The 21,147-nt window shown below is 34.0% G+C and overlaps 2 protein-coding genes across 4 annotated transcripts; one reads left to right on the forward strand and one right to left on the reverse strand.

The window, feature by feature from the left end:
• Positions 1 to 3,026: 3,026 nt before the first annotated feature.
• Positions 3,027 to 6,948, reverse strand: LOC130636757 (succinate dehydrogenase cytochrome b560 subunit, mitochondrial-like). The gene is made up of 6 exons (XM_057446595.1): positions 6,799 to 6,948; positions 6,606 to 6,674; positions 5,259 to 5,384; positions 4,605 to 4,666; positions 3,760 to 3,923; positions 3,027 to 3,327 (listed from the first exon to the last, which is right to left on the reverse strand). The coding sequence occupies exons 1-6, from the start codon at positions 6,822 to 6,824 to the stop codon at positions 3,214 to 3,216; spliced, it is 561 nt and encodes a 186-aa protein (XP_057302578.1). The 5' UTR covers positions 6,825 to 6,948; the 3' UTR covers positions 3,027 to 3,213.
• LOC130636753 (uncharacterized) lies at positions 6,853 to 20,376 on the forward strand. 3 transcript variants are annotated; one of them, XM_057446588.1, is made up of 11 exons: positions 6,853 to 6,958; positions 12,908 to 12,941; positions 13,098 to 13,163; positions 13,269 to 13,332; positions 13,425 to 13,750; positions 14,354 to 14,564; positions 14,792 to 14,877; positions 15,009 to 16,068; positions 16,267 to 16,537; positions 16,611 to 16,698; positions 19,996 to 20,376. In XM_057446588.1, exons 3-11 carry the CDS (start codon positions 13,111 to 13,113, stop codon positions 20,036 to 20,038), a joined length of 2,202 nt encoding a protein of 733 aa, XP_057302571.1. In that variant the 5' UTR covers positions 6,853 to 6,958; positions 12,908 to 12,941; positions 13,098 to 13,110; the 3' UTR covers positions 20,039 to 20,376. The 3 variants fall into 3 exon arrangements, with proteins under 3 accessions (XP_057302571.1, XP_057302572.1, XP_057302573.1); XM_057446589.1 differs by having other exon boundaries at positions 6,857 to 6,963; XM_057446590.1 differs by lacking the exon at positions 6,853 to 6,958 and adding an exon at positions 7,589 to 8,093.
• Positions 20,377 to 21,147: the final 771 nt, after the last annotated feature.

Consider the following 21,147-nt stretch of genomic DNA (forward strand, 5'->3'; position numbering starts at 1 on the left):
AATTTTATACCATCCCAATTATACCGCTCTGCATATGGTCGAAGCTTGCTTATTCTTTGATGGTTTGTACCTATCTCTTCGTGATGTATGGCGGCGATAATTGACCATTTAAAGCACTCATCATCATCATTAATAGGGTTGATGATGGCTTTTTTCATTGAGATCCATTTTGGTGTTTCGATATATGATAAGCCTCTCGTTAACTTCAATTTATGAAAATCTATATCCATGCTAAAATCTATATCCATGCTAAAGCCACTCTTGGGTAATGCAGGATTCTCCACATGTGTTTTAATTTGAGCAAACATCGTATCCATCACTTCATCCACATTGGTTCCTTGAAATATCGATGTCATGTTGCTGCGGAATACCTTGTCTACTTCTATAAACTCGTTAGTACCATCGATTTGTTTTTTCCACAAAATCCATAGAGAGCACCGGATTTTCGCAGAGCCCATTTCCTCCACTTGGTTTTCGATGAGTTTTTTTACATTTGATCGAACCATATCCAAGTACCCATTAATGTCTGTTCTATCTATACCAGCTATACGATAACTTCTAAAAGTCTTATGAATCGCATGCTTATGCTCCTGTGGCGTAAAATCTTGATTCGGTTGCTCTGAAGCATGATCTTCCCTCGCTTCTTCCTCGAACTCGCCAACCAGGGTCTTCTTGGCACCATCATATAGTGAAAGTATACTTTGCACTGTTTTTTTTATAATCTCAGGCACATGTGATAATAGCCAATCTGACCACTCCCGCAGCTTATTATTGACTACTGGACGAGTTCTCTTCAGTTCTTGGCGTTCAAAATTGTTCATTTCCTCTAACGTGGGTACATGTGGCTTGATGTTCCTCTTAATAGGTCGGTATCTAGCCATCTCTTGTTTTTCAAAAATGTCCATGGCTTGTTGTGAGAATGGCTGCGTCTTTAATAAAGTAATAAGATCTGCTTTGCGTAATTTTGAATAACGCGTAAGCCCACGTCTTTTTGCAATTACGTGTAATTGTTTTACAGTATTTGAATTTAAATCCATCTCCTTTATATTATATATATTTTTTTTCAATCAGCAATTTTTCTGGCACGGTCATGATAATTTTTACTCGTATTCTGTATAATAGCATATATGCTATTGCTCATGACGTCATTTATATTATTTAATATGATTATGTGTTAGTATTTAATGTATTTATGATTTAATATTATTTTGTGTTGGTGATTGGTAGATGACGTCATGTATCTTACATTTATATATTATTATGTGTTGGTTATTGGCATATTCATATTATTTTGTGTTGGTGACTAACAGATGACTTAGGGAATTTCCCTTTTGGTCGACGTCGACGTTTATAAAATTCATTTTGTGCCTCGTTAAATTTATGGAATAAGGTAGACAAATTTCATTTCTCAAAAAAAAAAGCAAGTAATAATATAAAACACAGTTATATTAAAAATATTTTATTTTTATCAAAACTCTTCAGCTATATACAAAAATTAAAGGTAGACAAAGTTATTTTACTTCTACTCTGAAAATGTTGTGCTCTAATATTATAAGACTAGTCGTTGCCCGTGGAAAAATCCACGGGTTCGCCCGCCCATTATATTTACCCGTCGCAACAAAGTGGATAGAAATAGATCGCATTTGATATTCGTGTTTCCGTAACATCATTTTCTAACTCAGCGGGGGTCCGCGCAGAGAGACACAGACGACGGCTATTATTTTAGAGACTAGCCGGTTACCCGTGGAAAAATCCACGTGGTCGTCCGTCCTTTATATCATGCATTTCGTGTTTCCGTAATACGACGTTTTTCTCGCAGACAGACAGACAAAATACGGCTATTATTAAAGAGAAGCTTTTGCTGATGACCATGTTTTAGGAATTTACGGATGGCTAGTTTTCAAGATAGGGAATAACCCAGTAAAATAGACATAATTTTGCTGCACAATCTTTCTTGATGCAACCTTGCATTTTGCCTTGTTGATGAAGTTAATAGCGGCAAAAATTGTTAGCCACTCCGTAAAAACGGCTCAGGGCTCATAAGACCCTGGGGACGAGGTTGAGCTTGATGGCCCTAACGTTAAAAAGAATTGGATCTAGTAAATTAAATATTTTATCAATCCAAAAGTGGATGTAGTATACTGTTGCATACTTGTCTTCAGGGCTTATAAGGTTTTATATTATTTGGAAGTAGAATGTTACTACTGTTTTTGATGACGAAGACAGTGATCTATGCTAGGAGTGGATCAACTAAATATTATTACAGTAACACAAAATTTAAAACAAGGAAGAATTTTGCTCATTTTTATTAAAACAGTATCAAAGCGACAAAAAACAAGATACCAAATTTTATCGAAAACGAAACGCGCCCTTGTTAGTAAGTCAGATAAACGCGCCCTTGTTAGTAAGTCAGATAAACGCGCCCTTGTTAGTAAGTCAGATAAAGATTACAAATCCGAAATCATGCTACGTACAAACGTATAAACACGCCATTCATATTTGAAAGTGTGATTAAAATAATCTTTCCGTGACTGTAGGTGCCTGTTTAAATAAATCATTCTGCTGGACTAAAATACAAGTTGTCGCCAAAAGAAAACATGTATTTTAAATAGAGTTTTTTCGTTCACTAAATTAAATTTCCGTTAAAATAATTTTTGTTCTCCGCTAAATTAAATTCCCGCCATAATAATTTTATTATCGCAGTTTTTTGCACAACAAAATGACCAGACTCGTATACGCTTCTTCTTTTACAAGAATATTCCTTATAACAACATCAGGCTAAAATTTTAGGTTTAAAAACAATAGCTCTATTGTTTAGAACAACAGAGTAAATAAGAATAAAAACGAGCCTGGTTAGAAATTTGATATTCTTATAAAACAAAAACGTATTAAATTAAAGGTTTTCAAAATTACCATTAACTGTTCTTTTTACTTAATTATCTAAACTTCTTCCAATGAGGTATTCTTATACAATTTATGTGAAAATAAATGCTTCACAAGTTATCATCAGGATAATTAAGCTAGTAAACAAGACTTCAAACCTTTTTTTCAAAAGCCAATTGCTTTATTTACATAACAAAGAAAAAATATACATATTTCCGACTATACCAACATTTTCATGGTATAGTTATCACGTTTGAGCCTACAGACTGTTTATTTCATTTCTATCTTAAGATATCATCTTCAAGTAGATTATCCAAGAAGATGAGTTTATTACTGATACAACGAAGCAAGTATTCCAAGAGCTGTAACGATGGACGTTCCAACAACAAAATAACCAGTCTTGTATAAAGTCTTCATATCGTAGCCACGACCGGTATCCCATGCCTGACGAAAAATTAAAACATATAAATAATAAAAGCACGCCTTTAAATTATACAATATTAGTATTAAACAAATAAAACACTTTAAACAACTATATGGTAACATTACAAGGTATATGTAGCCAACCATAGGTTTATAGGTAGCCAACCATAGGTTTATAGGTAGCCAACCATAGGTTTAGGTAGCTAAACATAGGTTTAGGTAGCCAAACATAGATTTAGGTAGCTAAACATATAGCTACAATATCAGGCCCTGATAAGTTCTAGGTGCCTAGGTAGAAATAACGTATAGATGACCATACATATGGTTTAGATTCACATAAGGACTAGATGTCCAATATAAGGTCTAGGTATACATGCACAATGTTTATATAAATGCCCAGGTAGACAAACAAGGTCTATATAGCCACATATAGGTTTTAAAAAATAGACGTACTAAGTGACGAACGCCATTAAATGTGTGATAAACAACTGGCCATATTAACAAAAGTTTTCCGGATGCCAGGAACCAGGTCGGAAGATCAAATGCTCTAATAACTTCAATATAACTTGATGGATTGCCAGGTAAAACTAATGATCCAACACCAACCAAAGCAATAACTAAAAGCAATTGAGATGGCGTAATATGTGTTGAAACGTTCGCTGTATTTTCATACAACTGCAGGTGCACATAAAGCGAGGACAAGAATGATGTATTGACAAAGAATTTTCTTCTCCACTGCCTAACCAAACGCGAAATGTTCTACTACATTTTATGTTATTAAACTGAAAATCATTACACAAACTATAAAAAAGTAATTTTAGCTGTTACCACGTACTTATCTCTCCAGTGAATGAAAAAAACGCCATGAAATTCAAATACCGTATTCTCTGGCGTTAATTAGAGAGTGGGCGTTTATTAAAAGCAATTAAAACTTTAGTAATAGGTTTTATATTTTTAAGAAAGCTGTGACAAAGAACTGGTAAGTCATGTGCTGATTGAAATATGAGGCCTGATTTTTCATTTCCTGAATAATAAACGTTTACACACTTCGTCCAAATATTGTCTTTATTTCACCCCCTTTACATAAAATATCAGATGGGCGTTAATTAGAGAGGGACATTAAATAGAGAGGGGGCGTTTAATACGATTTTTGATGTTTTAGGGTGAGCGTTTATTGTGGAGGGGCGTTAAATGGAGAGTTGGCGTTAAATAAGACTCACTTATTTTAAGCATTAAGGATATTAATAAAAAAAAATTTATGAAATATGTATATATAGTATTCAATATGGAAATATTACCTCCAGACAACGCAAATCCTGTAGCACGATGTGACCCAGACAAGAGTGCAGGTAACTCAAACCTAGAAGAATAGAATTTTTCTTAAAAACCAGGGTTCAAATTAAAAAAGTAAAGTCGGTTCGCAAAAATTTCGGCACTCCGTAACGAAGTAAACCACCATCTAGATGTGGCATGGGAACACTTTAGATCAATTACCATTTTTCTATTGCCGTTCTTAAGTTTTTAAAATGCGATCTAAAAAGCATTTTTATCGCCGATTTCGTTCTTAAATTTATAAAACGATCTAAAAAACCTTTTCTATCGCGGTTCTTCGTTCTTAAACTTTTAAATGAGACCTAAAAAAGCATTTCTATCAAAATATTTCTATAAAAATATTCGATTCGCAATTTTATTATTTTCTTCGCAAAGTGATTCGCAAAAATGGCATTTCGATTCGCAAATTGCAAATTGCGAACTGCTAATTCGATCCCTGAAAGCTATTTTAATTTTCAAGATATTGAATCAAAAAAAACAATATAATGCTAAAGATTCTATTTGTAATTAGCTTAAAGCAAAAAACTTATGTACAGTATTAAGAAACAAACTGAATTCACTTTGTTCTAATGTAAACAAACCCTTTTTCTACTAAACAGGGTCAAAAGAAATTTCCCTACTTGTAAATAGTAAGATGCGGTGACATTGGTCGTTTCATTCGCTCATTCTTGTCCCAGAATCCTTCATTAGGTAGCATCTTTCTTGTAATTTCTTGTGATGAAGATGCACTTGTTGACAACGGCAAGCTGGCCACAAAAAAGATAAAAAACGAAAATACAATATAATATATATATAAATATGCATAAATAACTATTGTTGGACAAAGTTTGCAAAGGTAGCAAAAAGCATATATACAGTTTTCCATAAAAGAACAACATTGCATGGTTTTTATTCTGAAGCATACAGTTGCATTGCAATATTTCTAGGGAGTTTCATTTTTGTTGCATACTCCATTACATCACATATATACTGAAAGTTAGCTTAATCAAAAGTAGCTCACTTCATGTGATGAACAAAAAACAGGCAAACTTTGTATTTTATCTTGAGCACATTTAAAAATTCAAGAAAAGAAATTTATATTGGTAAATCCGAAGAAACATTGATTCGATTTATATAATTTTTCTTTATCAGTGGAGATAAGCTTAACAGTATTGCTATGGCATATAGGGTTATGTGAGATTTTAAAAAAGCATGGACAAATATCCGAGAGTGCACAGTTTTTGCCAGACATTTTTTGTTATTGGATAATATGAATATTATCATGCCATATCAAGCCAGTCAATTTAAAGGTGAGCTTTTGACAGCTAAAGATGTCATTGTCTCTGTCCAAATTTGCTATTACTTAAATATGACATCATAATTCATGCAGCATAATTAAACTGAAATTCTTTAAATGTGAATATCTTGAGAACGAAAAGAGCTTTTTAAAAATATTTAAAAAGACTTGTTAGCTAACTTTTTAAGCTCTATAATATAAGTCCAACATCATTTCAAACCTCTGGCTCCCAGTAAGCTCTTTTGGCTTTGGCATTTACATGGCAGGAAAAGAGATGGAGGCATTAGGTGAAGCAAAGTAATTATCAGTCCATTTCTTCAGACAAAGGCATTCTTAGGACTTTTAACGAATTCAAATAAATCAGAAGGCATCGACCTACTACTTTATAACCATAACAATGTTTCTGTTAGAAGAAATCCACATTAAAAGACCTCTCTTTACCAAATCCTACCATCTTTTTCCTGACACGCAAATGCCAAAGCAAAGGAGCTGACCGCTGAAAAGTAAACAAAAAACGTCACGCTAGGCAACTATATTGAATATAGCTGGCCAGGGGAATGGTTTCCCCAGTCTCCTGCACAAAAAGTATAACTACTAAGCTAAGGTGTTATAAAATATTATTTCAAAATCATATAGCTATAACTAAACCTACAGATAAATGACAAATCAACAATATAATACTATATTTTACCATATTTGTTTTGTTGTAAAACTTGACATTCTAAATACCATTGATCTTTTTCCATGTTGTGAAACGATTCTAAAAAATCACAGCAAATTACTAGAAATGGAAAAAAATATAGCTAGCATAATACATGCATAACAAATCAAATCATAGCATATAAAAAACCACTGTGGCATTGAAAAAACTGCAGAAGTTATACCTGATAGTTCGTAAATGCGCCGCCATCTTGTAACTTTGTATCCGAAGTGTGAGCAGTCGCACGATATAAACACGGTCCGATAAAAACGGGATCTGGACCCTCGCGCAATTTCCACTTTCGGTTTTGCAGAAACAAACTTTGATCAGATCAGATTTTTAAAGTAAAGTAATATATTTTTATATCTTTTATATATACTTTGTAATATATTAAAGTAATGCATTCAATATATTTATTTTTGTGTTGAATGTTTATAAAATCCGCCGCCATTTTGTGAACACCCAACTTTTTACTTTTTATGTTTTACTTTTCTTTAACAATTATGGTCAAAGAAACATTGTCTCCTTTTTCAGCAGTATCGTGCAATAGGTTATTTGACTCAGACCTTGTCTGTGTGTTGTACCCAGGCATTCTTCACATATCTTCCATTTCACACAAGTATTAGTTTCCTTTTATGACTTCAACACTACTTTATGGCGCCGTAGATTAGTGGTTATAGCTCTCGTACTCTGTGCGGGAGACCGGGGTTCGTTTCCTCTTGACGGTGATTCAACATGGGAGAGTGAATGTTACCATAGCCCCGGGTTAACCCAAGCCATGTGAGGGAAATTGGGAAGATGGCACACTGTGTGGGCCGTTGGATGTTGCCGGGAGTTGTCTAGTAGAGCGCGGGCTCTAATTGGGTCTGCGCAGCTCAAAAATGGGTCCGCGTAGCTCAAAATGAGCATTAAATACTCTAGGACTCTCCATCTACGCCATGGCCCCTCCTGGAAATAATAGACAGGGTATATCCCTCGATATTTGTGAGGCTAGACATGTAAAATATGCACATCTATCTATCTATCTATCTATCTATCTTAATGGTATATTGAAAAGTCGGACACCTTTTTGAATGAGAGACTTGACTCTTAAATGTGTTTAATTGATGTTGAAATTTGATTTATTAGAATATTGTTTGCAAAAATCTACCAATACGTAGTAGATTTTGTAAACTATACTATAATATATATATATAAGATCTGAGTTTTCAATTTTAATATTGCAAACAATTCCTTCCAGTATTTTCCAAACATAAATTGTTGTTTGATGTGTCTTAATCGCTGGAAGTAATTTAATTCATTTTCACATGCTATGTTACGAATAAAGGATCGCTGCACCTTCTCAATTATGGCAATTTGTCTATTGATAAAGACAGTCAAATAAAACGAGACCTGTACCGGCAAAAAGTACACTTTCGATTATGCAGAGACTTTGAAACATTGTTCAAGTACTATAACATATTTTTCCTTGCGATATGGGTAGGTAACTACATGCTTTTGCTAATCTAAATACTTCTTAAAACTATACTTTGTTTTGAATTGTTTGTGGCGCCTCTAGTATTTAGTGTTTATCACTCTCCTTCTTTGTGCAGGAGACTGACATTCGATTCCCTTTGGCAGTGATTCAATATGGACAATTTAATATTACTATAGCCCTGGGTTAACCCAAGCCATGTGAGGGAATTTGGGAAGATGGCACACTGTGTGGGCTGTTTGATGTTGCAAGAAGTTGTCTGCCAAAGCGCTGACCCTAATTGAGTTTGCATAGCTCAAAGAGAGCAATAAATACTCCAGGACTCCCCATCAAAGCCATAGCCCTCCTGGAAATAATAGACAGGGTATATCCCTCGATATTTGTTATATATGTGATTATATTTGTGATATTTTTGATCAAAATTTGCTATAAATGCAAGCTATGATTGTGAAAACTTAATTGAGTTGTCTGGCAGAGCACTGACCTTAATTGAGTTTGCTTAGCTCAAAGAGAGCATTAAATACTCCAGGACTCCCCATCAAAGCCATGGCCCCTCCTTGAAATAATAGACAGGGTATATCCCTCGAATTAAAACATTTCAGATTTGTGTTGTTATTATTAAATGTTAAGTTGAATGTTGAGTGAATGTTACGATAGCTCCAGGTTAACTCAAGCCATGTGAGGGAAATTGGGAAGATGGCACACTGTATGGGCTGTTGGATGTTGCCGGGAGTTGTCTAGTAGAGCGCGGGCCCTAATTGGGTCTGAGTAGCTCAAAATGAGCATTAAATACACTCTAGGAATCTCCATCTAAACCATGGTCCCTCCTGAAAATAATAGACAGGGTATGCCTCTATATTTGTGAGGCTAGCCATGTAAAATATGCACATCTATCTATTCATGGATTTTTAAATCTTGTATTTGGCATCTTTTAAAAAATCATATAACTTGTTACAAAAGAAGGCCTAAGAGCCTCAAAATATATTATTGGTCTGGGTTCCTCGGTAGTAACACATCATAATAGTATTGTAGCAGCGTCATAATAGTATAACATCCTTCTCATTGGAAAGCAATTGTGTATTCGGAAATGGATTGGAATGCCAGGAAATAAGATTAAACATGGACGGGCAGGACAGGTACATGTATTGCCAAATAATCGTAATCGGATAATTACACCAAAGGCTTGCTAAAGGCAAGGACAGTAATAACTCCAGCATAGAGATAGATAGATGTGCATATTTTACATGGCTAGCCTCACAAATATCGAGGGATATACCCTGTCTATTATTTCCAGGAGGGGCCATGGCGTAGATGGAGAGTCCTAGAGTATTTAATGCTCATTTTGAGCTACGCAGACCCAATTAGAGCCCGCGCTCTACTAGACAACTCCCGGCAACATCCAACGGCCCACACAGTGTGCCATCTTCCCAATTTCCCTCACATGGCTTGGGTTAACCCGGGGCTATGGTAACATTCACTCGCCCATGTTGAATCGCCGTCAAGAGGAATCGAACCCCGGTCTCCCGCACAGAGTACGAGAGCTATAACCACTAATCTACGGCGCCACACATATGCACTTGAATGATGTAACACACTCACAGTGACATGTGCAAATTGGCTGCACTCCATTGTGAGTGTCTCCCACAGCATATCTCATTTTTCCCTTCATCATAATGCACTTAAATGTTGTGACACACTCACAATGACATGAACATCTTGTAGTCTTTGTCATATAAAAATTGAAGGCGAGTGACGAGCTAAGCTTTAATTTACAGCACATCTAAATTATCAAGGCATGCGATCTCGAAGAAGATAATGAGGCTGAAGATAAATTGTTCATCTTCTTTTATCGGCCGTGTAGATAATTTGGACACAACAAGGTCGTTAAGTTCACTTTCGTATTACTTATGGCTTAACCATGCATTGAATACGCATACGTTAAAGCAATGTTTTTCCATTGAATGATAAAGAAACTGTCATGGGACATAAATAGAACAAAATGACGCACGTGGTTTGCACGTTATCAAAAGAAGAAACAAATCGACTTTTAATTTCCTTTTAATAAATTTATTAGTTTAACAGGTTGCTGCATGTATCCATTTTATTATTTTTATTATCCCAAAAGTAAGAGCACATGCTGCACAACTTTATTATAACAATTTTTTAAATATAACTTTTTCGCAATATGTATTTGCTGTCGGTCTACCATAAACGCAAATAATCTAATAATTATAAGCTCCATTTTCGTGCTCCACAGTGCTTGATTTTTTTACTAAGCAACCTCAAACGATCGCAGTTTTGTTACTGGTCATACACTTTCTTCACAAACAGAAAAATTTAATCATCTACGAAAAAGAATATTTAAAAAAATTATATTTAACTCAGAACATTTCAAGAGAAAATAAAATGATTAACTCAGGCGTGCTTTCTTTTGCTTGTCTACGATGAAAATGAACACTTTAGAAGTGTGATGTTTCGCACGTCTAAAGTAAACAAGGCGTGTGCGAGGGTGTGCGCGTGCGATCGCACGCCTTATGTGACGAAGCGTGATCTTGGCTGCACTCCATTCACAGCATTGCATCATTATATCTTGTTATTCTCTTCCTATTCCTCAATATAAATAATAATATAAACTAATAATACAGTTCTGTGAAAAGGTTTGTTAACATCGTGTTTGTGTAACGAGCGTGGTGCACACGAACCACGATAAAATTGTGGTCTTTATGTATAACTAACATTCAAACATTCTATCGTGGCCATGACGCTAATATTATTATCTCCACGAAGGATCGTGTGTCCCACGATTATTTTCGCGAGCTCCACGATTTTTATAGTCAGTATAATTTAATTTTTTTTCTTTTCAAAAAAGTCTTTCATTAAAGTTAATTTGTTTGTTTCAGGTTTTATCAAGTTATAAAAGCATACTCATAGGTTTTGCTTGGTGTATACTCCATGGACGCGGTTGTATTTTTACGAAATGTCATTTGGCTAGAAAAGTTAAATTTGTCTGTGGCGATAGAAATATTTTTTAAGATCGCATTTTGATTCACGAACGATTAAAATCTATTATATAGCTAGCTTTATGACAAATTAAAATAACAAGTGTTAATTTATTTTTTTGCCGTCGGTTTTTTGATTTAATTGATAAACTAATACGGTCTTTGTTGTTTTACAATAGAAGTTATCTATCGTGGACGCCACGGTGTAATGTTTAATTTTTGTTCGTGTAGTCCATGAAACATGATCGCGAGGTCCACGATTGTTAAAAATACACATTGTGGGCTATTGTGCGTAACATGAAATAAACACGAACCACGATGTTAACAAACCTTTTTACAGTACTGTAGCACACAGTAATAATATCAAGTAATGATATAATAAACAGGCCACACACATGTATCTGTCCCAAATTTCCGGCTGACTTAGAAAGCCCAACATCCCCAAATTGATCCAGTCATGTAAAACATGCACACCCATCTCTATTATGATGGTTTTCATTTTTGAGTTCTTATTGCTGACTGACCCTATTTTAACGTGTAATGATTTTAACACTAAATAATTGTGATTTTTACACAGAATTCCCACGCCTCCTAAAAATCTTAAAAAATCCTAAAAAATTAAATCCTAACCAATCCAAGAATATCCTAAAATTTCCTGATTTTTGCAAATACTCCTAAATTTTTTAGAGAACAACTGTTTTTGAAACTAATTTGTATATTGGATTTTTTTGTCGAATATAAGTCAGATTTATATTCTGCATCAGTTATCCTATACTAAATTCTCCTAAAATCTTCTAAATTTTTGTGTCGTTTTCCTGCTTATTGAAAAAATCTCCTAAAAAACTAGTTAAAATCCTCCTAAATATCTTAAAAAAATTACTTGCAAAATGAGTGGGAAGCCTGTTACATTTTCAGGTCTTTTTACATACCTGACTTTTCAATGACATTTACAAAAAAAATTTGCATAACAATTTATTATTTTTTCATTTTTTCTTACATGTCTGCCTCTTTAGTGTGTTGCTCCACAACCCAGAAATGGCTAAGTAATAGTAAAATTGGGTCATTAAATTTTGCCTTCTTTTTCAATATATATTTTTTTCTAGGGCTGTAGATCTATAAATAATGATATATACAATTCATGTATTATAAAATCTAATTGTGGTTGTAGGAAACATTCCATTAAAACTCTTTCGATTTATTAAGGATCCCACCAGTGTAATTAAAGATCTTCAGCCCTCACAAAACTTTTTCAAATATTTAACTAAGAAAAACCTCCTATTATTATCCTGGGTTGGAGTGTCCATTTAGGTAATTGAATACTTATTTAAAAAGGTTATTTTGCCCCGTACCCTCACCTTGTCGTGATAGGCCTACTGTATGCTTTGATAATACAAAAAATAAAAATGTTTAGGTGAACGTTTTGATGATAAGTTGAGCATGAGTATGTCTTTTTAAGGAAAACAATTATATAACTGTATTCAATCAAATTGCAGTATTTTGTTTTAGTGTGAAGGGTGCTTTTAGTTTAGTTCCTGTTGTGATATGCCAAAGGTGCAAAAATATCATTCTTGACTTGATGTCTGAAAAAGAGTAAATGACTTCTGTCTAATATAGACTGTGTTAAACTAAATTCTTTTTCGACAAATCTGTCCTATTCAACAAATCTGTCCTAATTTTTGTTGTGTTTTTTTCTAATCTGTCTCTGCTTTGTGTCAAGGACATATGGTTTTAGAGTTTCATTTATGTTCCTCTTCATGTGAAAATATATATAAAAACAAGCACCATTTTAAATGTTTCATGTTGTCATTTTTTAAATTTAGAATTTGCATTTAATACAATCAAAACTCCGTTTTGGTAAGTTACTGTAAAGGGTTAAGTTTACAATTACAATATTTTCACACTTGTTTGTATCAATTTTTTCAGTTGCAATATATTTCAACAAACATTTAATAACTGCACCTCTTGTTGTTGTGAATTGCTGATGTAAAAAATGTTGCTTCTTGTTTATAGTTTCATGTAAAAGATGACAGAAAATACAGCAGCAGTGTTTGGAAATTATGGTGATTATTCCAAAAGGTAATGTATGGTCAAAATTATTAAATTTGTCATTAGGCCACCAAAAACAACTTTTTAAGCTCAGAAACCTGATACTTGTTAACTATATATGAATATTTTTTTCAGTAAAGTCAAATTGAAAAAGAATCCTCATTATTATCCTTCCTTGTCAAAATACAGTGACCAAAAGGTATATATCTCTGCTAAAAGTGATTTGATACTGAAGTTTGGGAATTAGTGGCAAAGTTAGTACATTGTGCTATATAATATTTTTTATTTCAGACTAGATTAAATCCACATTTTATTGATAAGCCTGCCAATGTTGATTATGGTAATCCAACTGAACAAAACAAAGATCCTTCCTTTGAAACAGATGACCAATTTATTAGTTTGATAGAACTTGATGGCAAATCAGATAGAACTACATTTGTAGAGGATATATCCAATTCAACAAAGTATAACGAGTCATGGCCGAATATTGAACAAGTTTCCTCTTTTGAAAGTCCATTTTTTGAAAGTTTTTCTGATGGAATATCAACAGTAAGAGCTGTTGGAGATTTTGGCACACAAAAAGATGTTGAAAATGAAAACGAAGGAACATTGGCAAAGTAAGATTCAAGTTGTAGATTTTCTTGAAAAAAAAACCTTTCCAGACTAAAATGATTATTGTGTGGCAGAAAGTGGCACAAATCAGTAACAATTTTCATACAAAGGTGTTGCATTGTTTCTTTAAAACAATGTTGCTTATCTCTATAATAATAGCCATATTTTGTCTGTCTCTGCGCCACTGAGTTAGAAAATCATGCTATGGAAACACGAATATCAAATGCTATATATTTTTATCCACTTTGTTGCGACAGGTAAATTTAAAGGATTGGGGAACCCGTGGATTTTTCCACGGCCCACCGACTAGTTGTTGAATAATATCCCGTAGAAAAATTTTCATTGCACTAAGTTAAATTTAAGAAAAAAGACCATTTTAACTTGATTTGAAATATTTTCTTGTTTTCATTACTTAAGAATAGGGATTTTATTCTTTTTTTTAATTAAGTTGTTTATTGCAGAGAACGGCAGCCTAATTAAAGACCTTATAAGCTGTTATATGTGACAATCTTTCAGTTACATTCTTAGTATCCACTATAAATGTTGTGACTTAATTTGAAACTATATAGGCATAAAAAACTCCAACATGCTTTTTATATGTTTGATAGGTATGTTCAAAGATTTCGAGAACAGCCACCTCAATCACGACAGGAAAGACAGGGAAATGCATCGGATCAATTTTGGTGGACGCTATCTTCACCAAGTAACGCTAGTACACCTAAAACCTTTGGATCTGACATCACAAGTGATGCTTCCAATGTAACAAGTGGCGTTGAAACACCGGTTAAATCTAACAAGCACAGGATACAAAAGCACAAGGTAGGTGCTTTGTACCAAAGTCACTCTAGTTCACGTAAGAGCAGCATCATTATATGCGAGTTTGTACAACAGTCAGAAATGATAATTATCCTAAGTTAATTTGAAGCATGGTGTTGAAAAAACAAAAGTGAAGATTGTGTTTTTTCTGACTTAACGAAAGATTTAGTATCTTGTTTGTATTGAATGACATGCTGTGCTAAATGCCTTGCATTTTTATTTCTTTTCAGAATGGTCATTTGTTTCGTAGAGATGAAGAAACAGAGAGTGAAACAAATCGAATTCAACTTCGCGCTAATAAACTGTTAGAAATGAGGTATATGAACTTTATTAAAGAAGGATAAAGACATTTAAAGAATCAAAAAAAATTTTTATGCTGGATTATACAATTCATTGCACAGAGAATCTTAAGCTTAAAATTTAGGGCTTTATTTTTTGTTTTTTTAGTGAAAGCACGTTGAACAGTAGTTATTCGAGTCTTTCGCAAGGTTGTAAACAATCAGCTAATAAGTATCGCACGTTAGTTTCAGATTACAAGAAGAAAACAGCTGACAATGCTAAAAATTCTTCATTAAGTTCTCTCACTTTAACAAGTCAGTTTACTGAATCGCAGCAAGACAGGCAAAATAAAGATGTGGGAAGTCCATTGAGGCCTGAAGACGATATCTTGCAGCAATGGAGACTGGCGAGAAAAATGGAACTTGCCTCCTTGGATGCTGAGAAGAAGACTAATGCTTTTCTCGAGCGGAAAGTTTCCTTAAATTTCATGCAACGTAGAAATAATTCAAAAAATAATGAAGATATCAAAACTTTTAATGATGCAGCTTCTGAAAATATTCAGAACACCAACGAACGTAATCCTGTCAATGCGATGACGAAACAATGCTGTGACAGTAATCGTTTACTTATTAGTTCTTGTAAAGAAAACATCAGCAAGGAGGAACATGAAAATTCTAATCAGGTTCCACAAAGAATCTTAAATAATTGTCAATGCAGACAGGAAAATATTCATATAAGAGAGACGCAAGAAAAAACTATGGTAGATAATAATGTTGTTTGTGTGTTTCATGATACTAGTGCTCCATCACCGAGTACATGTACTAAGTGCTTTTGTAATCACAGAAATAAAAGGGATGTTAAAAATTGTGGTGATAGATCTCCTACGGAGAGGTCAATGCATCAATTCTTTTGTAGCGTAGAAGATCGACAGAGAAGGTGCAAAAAGAGCTTATCAAAGGGTAATAGTAATAATGACATTCCTTTGCAGAAAAAGCATGACAAATTTTGTAAAGACAAGTGCTCAGACAGAATCAACTCTCCTGATGTTCATAAAGGAAGTGACGTATTACCGTGTGTACATAGGGGTGTTCAACCAGCGTTAGTGAACACGCATTGTTCCAGTAGAAATAATGAAGGTAGACGCATATCCAGTGAACTTTCTAAAACATCCACCGATCCAAAATCTTCCAAATGTAAAAATAGCACGCTGAAACCAACTATTAAAAAGGTAGTTATAAATTTTTTTTACAAGGCGTTATCAAAGTATATGTTGACAACATTATTAATTGATGTACCAAGTTGTTTTAAATCCTAAAAGTACATATTTTTATCCTATGTGGAATTGATTTCCGTGAAAACTTCGTAACGCATGTTTTGCTGTTTTAGGTTCCGTTGTTTCCTTACCCTTGCTTTAAATTATTTTTAGGTTATCTCTCATCATTTGTTCGCTGCTGAGGAGCCTATACCAGACTCTGAAAGCGATTTGACGATTATATCAAATAGTGACAATTCCTCACCAAATAATCACGACAAACCAAACATGAATGAACTACAGGCAAGTGACGTAACAGAGGAAAAACCAGTACTTGAACATCATAAGGATAGAACTGCAAGAAATAGTGAAGGGAAGAATATGTCACATATTGAAGAACCAGACATAGAAGCAGAAGCAGAAGTAAACATGTCAACAATGTTAGGTAAATTTGTTCAAGCATATTTGCTCTATTTAACGTTTTGAGAAGAATAGTTCCTTTTTTGTTTTGCGTTTAGATGTGTCTTCTTCAGAAGAAGAATTCGAATCAGATGAAATATTAAGAGAATTACGAAACCGTCGAAATATTAACAAATCAAAATTAAGGTATATTTTATGAAATTACTTTATTTCTTACAAAATGCTTTACAATATCGTAAAATTGAATTTTAGTCACAAATTGATTTTTTTCCAATGTGGTCAACAAAAAGGGGATCCGATACGAAAATAGGCAGTTCTTTTTTCATTGATTGTTTTTCTGTAAGGAAAATAAAACTGTATTTTAAAGTACCGTAATGTGGATTTTCAATTCCAGTTTCTCAATTTCAGGCATAAGTTAGAATAAAATGACTTCGGAAATAATAAATATTAACTGCCCCTTAAAGTAAACAGCAGATTTTAAACGAGGCCAACTTTGCGTATCTTTAACCCGCGCTAGTACACCGCGCTATCACAAACATCACATTATCTCACATTTGTATTTGCTTCCTTTTTTCCAGAAAATTTTGTTAAAGTACGTGTTAATTTTTGAGTCGTTGCATGTTTCTAATTTTTTTATTCCAAAAGAAAAGAAAGCTGTACTTATAGACTTCATGAAATCGGTGGAAATTAAGCTACAGGATTCAGTTTAAATAATTTCTTTCTTTCGTTATGTCGAAATTTTCTCCAGATTACTGGCTGGTCCATGACATCGGAAGTGTACACGTCCATTAATTAATAACCTCACGCAATAAGGACGACAGAATTCTGCAAGGGCACTCGCGAGTGGGAATCACGTGAGAAATTATATGCCATGTGTCAACTAACTTACATCTTTTATTTTTAACTTTGAAAGTTATTACTGTAAAAATCGGTAAGATAACTTGATCTCTTTCTACGTGGATACTTATAAGTATGGTCGTGAATAGGTTCAGGTCTTTGTGTTTTACCCATGGCCGTCTAATTCCATTGAATTTTTATATCGAAATTTAGCCTTTTTTTTAGATAATTATTGAAGTTCTCATTTCATTGAAATTTTCTGGAAGTTCATTATATAGCATCTTGTTTGCTCTTAAAACGTTTTTTCTCTATGATTAAGAATGTCCGTTTGGTCCTCTGGATCATCGAAAACATCTTTTTTTTTACTAAGATGTAAGGTGTGGCATGGACACTGACATCATAGGTAGGGAGAAAATTAGTATGCAACACTTTTTTTGACATATTACTGATGTTTTACAATTAATGTTTTACATTTTGTTAATCTACAATAAATTGTCCAAGGGGTAAAGTCTTTCGTTATTCGCTATGCGCTTCTCTCTCTCATCAAACTCAACCGTCAATCCGAATATGTACTCTTTTCTTGCTTTTTAGATGGAAATTCGTTACGGTCAAATAAATTGATCAATTCTACTTGTAAAAGATTGCGTTTGTTTTGTATTTTAAAAAAAAACTGAAAATATGATCTCACAGTGATAATGTTTGAATGAATCTAATTTTCTTGAGGACCGATACCTATTATTTGAAGCTCTACAAATGCCACACTGTAGTGAAAGTGGACGTCTTCTTAAACTCTTCTCTTTTTCGTGACGTTACATTGAGATGATACCTAGACTCAGAAGACCTGTGATGGAGATACGCATGGTTTTCTCTTCATCGCAGTGATTTTACTAGTGATTTAAACTGTCTTTAATTTTCCATTATTTTGAGTGTATGGGCGCTCTATAAACAACCTCACAACTCTACAACGCTGCTTGTCACGTCGGCACCGTGCTTGCATAACAGCGGTGCAACTGTGTCGTGAGAATTCGTCTTCACTGTTGCGTAGATTCATCATTTTTCGTTTCCTTACGCAAAATTAGTCACGTAGGTTGTACCTAGTAATTTCACCCCCCCCCCCCCCCCCGCATTGTTTTTTTTTACTTTTATTACCTTAACAGGATTCATGCAATCCTATATAACATCCCCGCAACCCTATTCAAAGAAAATTCATACTTATTTTTTAGAATATTCCTGCCAATGTCCACGCAAACCCTCAACAAATATTGCAGCAGTTATATCAATGCACACTTGTACTCGTTATGATTGTTTTGAAGCTTTTTGCAGGTCTCAATTCTAAAAAAAATTTCTTACTTGAATAATTATTTAGGGGGACAGTAACATAAGCGGGGAGGGAAGGAAAATACTGTAAATATTCACAATTTTCTGTTGTCCCGACCCTACCATTACAATACCAAAGATACATCAGTCTATTACACTCTACCTTTGAATAACTTCACCCGCACACCCAGCACCCCCTCCCCACACAATTAAAACCAGATTCATCCCTGACGCAGAAGTTATATGCGTGTCGAGTTACTGAGTGAACAAATTTAGCTTATATCAGTAACATTTGAGAATATTTTTTCTAAGGCGGGGAAGTACAGCATCCCCTTCTCCATATGAATGCAATTGATTCTTACTTTTATCCTTTTTAACTACCTTACTGGAAGAAATCTGCGCGAGAAATTTTGTGCTTTTCGCGGAATGTTTTAATTTCCACTGTTACTATTCGAAAATTATATTAAATTATATTCTCGCGAAATTATTGAATTTCCGCGCCCGAAGGTGTAGGAAATTCTTTAAAACCGTCGTTTTTTCTTTTGGAGCATTTTTTGAGAAAAAATCGACCCTGGGATTACACGTTCCACTCGTCACAGATGTAAACTTCGTACCCAAGCTCCCTAACTACTGGGAACTCATCTAAATGACGTTTCAGGACAAAATTTGTTTTCGACAAAATTTGGCACAGTTAACAAAAAAAGTATGCTGAACATAATGGTGACATAATAATTTTGATTTTTTGCCACCTTAAATGTCATTTTAGGACAAAATTGGTCCAAAAATTAAAACTACTTCATTTTCAACAAAAATTGGCACAGTTAATAAAAAAAAGTATGTTGAAAATGATGGTCACAGCAAAATTTTGATTTTTTGTCAACTAAATGCCGTTTAAGAGCATAAACGTTTCAATCGCAAGACTTTCAACCATGAATGATAGGCTGTATTTTTTGTTAGCAATTTATTTTAAAATTTGAGTTTATTATGACACGTTTTGTTTTGTTTGCGTTTGTTGTAAGATATAATGTCACTTGTGTGCTTTATCTTCAGAGGTTCATGCACCAAACCTCCTCGAATGTTTGGCACAATAACACAACGAATTAGCAGGTTTTCTTTAAATATTTTGGTAGCGAGCGGAAATTCTTAGAGCCCCCAGGGCTTCTTGTTTTTTTTCAAACCTTGTTTTTAGTAAAATTAAATTTTTTTCAACCCGTCTGGAAGTTTGAAAATTAATTCTCACAAAAAAATATTCGATTTGGTATTATCATTATTTCCTATTTATTTTTTAACTATTTTTTATTTATTTTATTTTCACCAATTTTTATTTAGATCTGTGGAAGACGCGCTGAAGAAATTTATTGTAGTAAAATAATGTTTGAAAAATAAATAATTTATTTTGATGTTCAACAACTTTTGTTTTGTTTAGTGGACACTTGTATATAAAACGAAACCAGCAAATTTAACAAGATAAGTAAGCGAACGTAAATGTAAAATTGATTTTGTTTGCATGTTTAAAAAAATTTACTCCATCGCAAAGGTTAAATAAATTTGTTTTTAAAACTTCTTGAGTACTTTTTGCTCCAACTTCCATGTGAAATGGCCGAAGATTCAATAACATATTGTAGCAATTCTGACTTCATTACAACTTGTTTCCCCTTTTATCCGCCATTATGTTTCTTACCAACTATCCGCGCTAATGAAGAAAAAGTTAAGAAACTTTAGGTCCGCTTGTGATTATGTTATGTTTTTGTAAGCAACCAATGAGATTGAAGAACTCTAGCGTAAATATTCCGCCTAAATTAAAATTACCCGAATGGAAAAATAGAACTGATTTTCGCGAAGTTGGCAAGTCGTAGAATTTCGCCTTGTCTTGAGTTATATTATTTTTCAACGGTTTGAGATATAAAATAACGACTGGTGAAGTTGAAATTCTCAATTAAGTTATGTAGTTTCGATTAAATCAGAAGGAAAAAATTGTGTAAATTCTTTTTTAGCAGGAGTTAATTTTCGCGTGTATAGCGAATAGAGAGTTTCCAAAACTTCCGCAGGAACTAATTTTTGCAACAACAACACGCGAAACTAGCAAAAATTAAATCCCTGAAATTTTCTTCCTCTTCCAAGCCGCACATGTACTTGCGGTACTTAATTTGCACTTTTGGGTCTATTTACAAATGCAAGTTCCACCAAATATAAAATTCGCAAAAGTAGGCGTAAAATTTGAGTGATTATTTTCGATGAACAGGGTAGCGCCAACTGTTGCTGGTGTTTTTATTTAAACCGGAGTTGCGATAGAGGTCACCATCGTTCCTAGGGTTTTTTGGCTTCTTAGTATGAGAAATGACGTCGTCTTCTCTTATATCAAAAGACAAAAAACCCTGGGGACGAGGGTGCGATAAAGACTGACATGGGGCGCATTGTTGTAAGCATTTCACACAGATGTAATATACAGTATCTGTGGGTGTCTGTAGTAAACGCTCAGTC

Source organism: Hydractinia symbiolongicarpus, chromosome 3, assembly GCF_029227915.1.
Source record: "Hydractinia symbiolongicarpus strain clone_291-10 chromosome 3, HSymV2.1, whole genome shotgun sequence".
Lineage (NCBI taxonomy): Eukaryota > Metazoa > Cnidaria > Hydrozoa > Anthoathecata > Hydractiniidae > Hydractinia > Hydractinia symbiolongicarpus.

Excerpts from the sequence above, each read along its gene's own strand:
- LOC130636753 (XM_057446588.1), top strand. The coding sequence starts at position 13,111 with ATGACAGAAAATACAGCAGCAGTGTTTGGAAATTATGGTGATTATTCC. Across the intron at positions 14,565-14,791 it reads ACAGGATACAAAAGCACAAG|AATGGTCATTTGTTTCGTAG; the intron begins GTAGGTGCTTTG and ends ATTTCTTTTCAG. Across the intron at positions 16,069-16,266 it reads TGAAACCAACTATTAAAAAG|GTTATCTCTCATCATTTGTT; the intron begins GTAGTTATAAAT and ends AATTATTTTTAG.
- LOC130636757 (XM_057446595.1), bottom strand. The coding sequence starts at position 6,824 with ATGGCGGCGCATTTACGAACTATCAG. Across the intron at positions 5,385-6,605 it reads TTTACAACAAAACAAATATG|CTTGCCGTTGTCAACAAGTG; the intron begins GTAAAATATAGT and ends TTTTGTGGCCAG. Across the intron at positions 3,328-3,759 it reads TTAATGGCGTTCGTCACTTA|GCATGGGATACCGGTCGTGG; the intron begins GTACGTCTATTT and ends ATTTTTCGTCAG.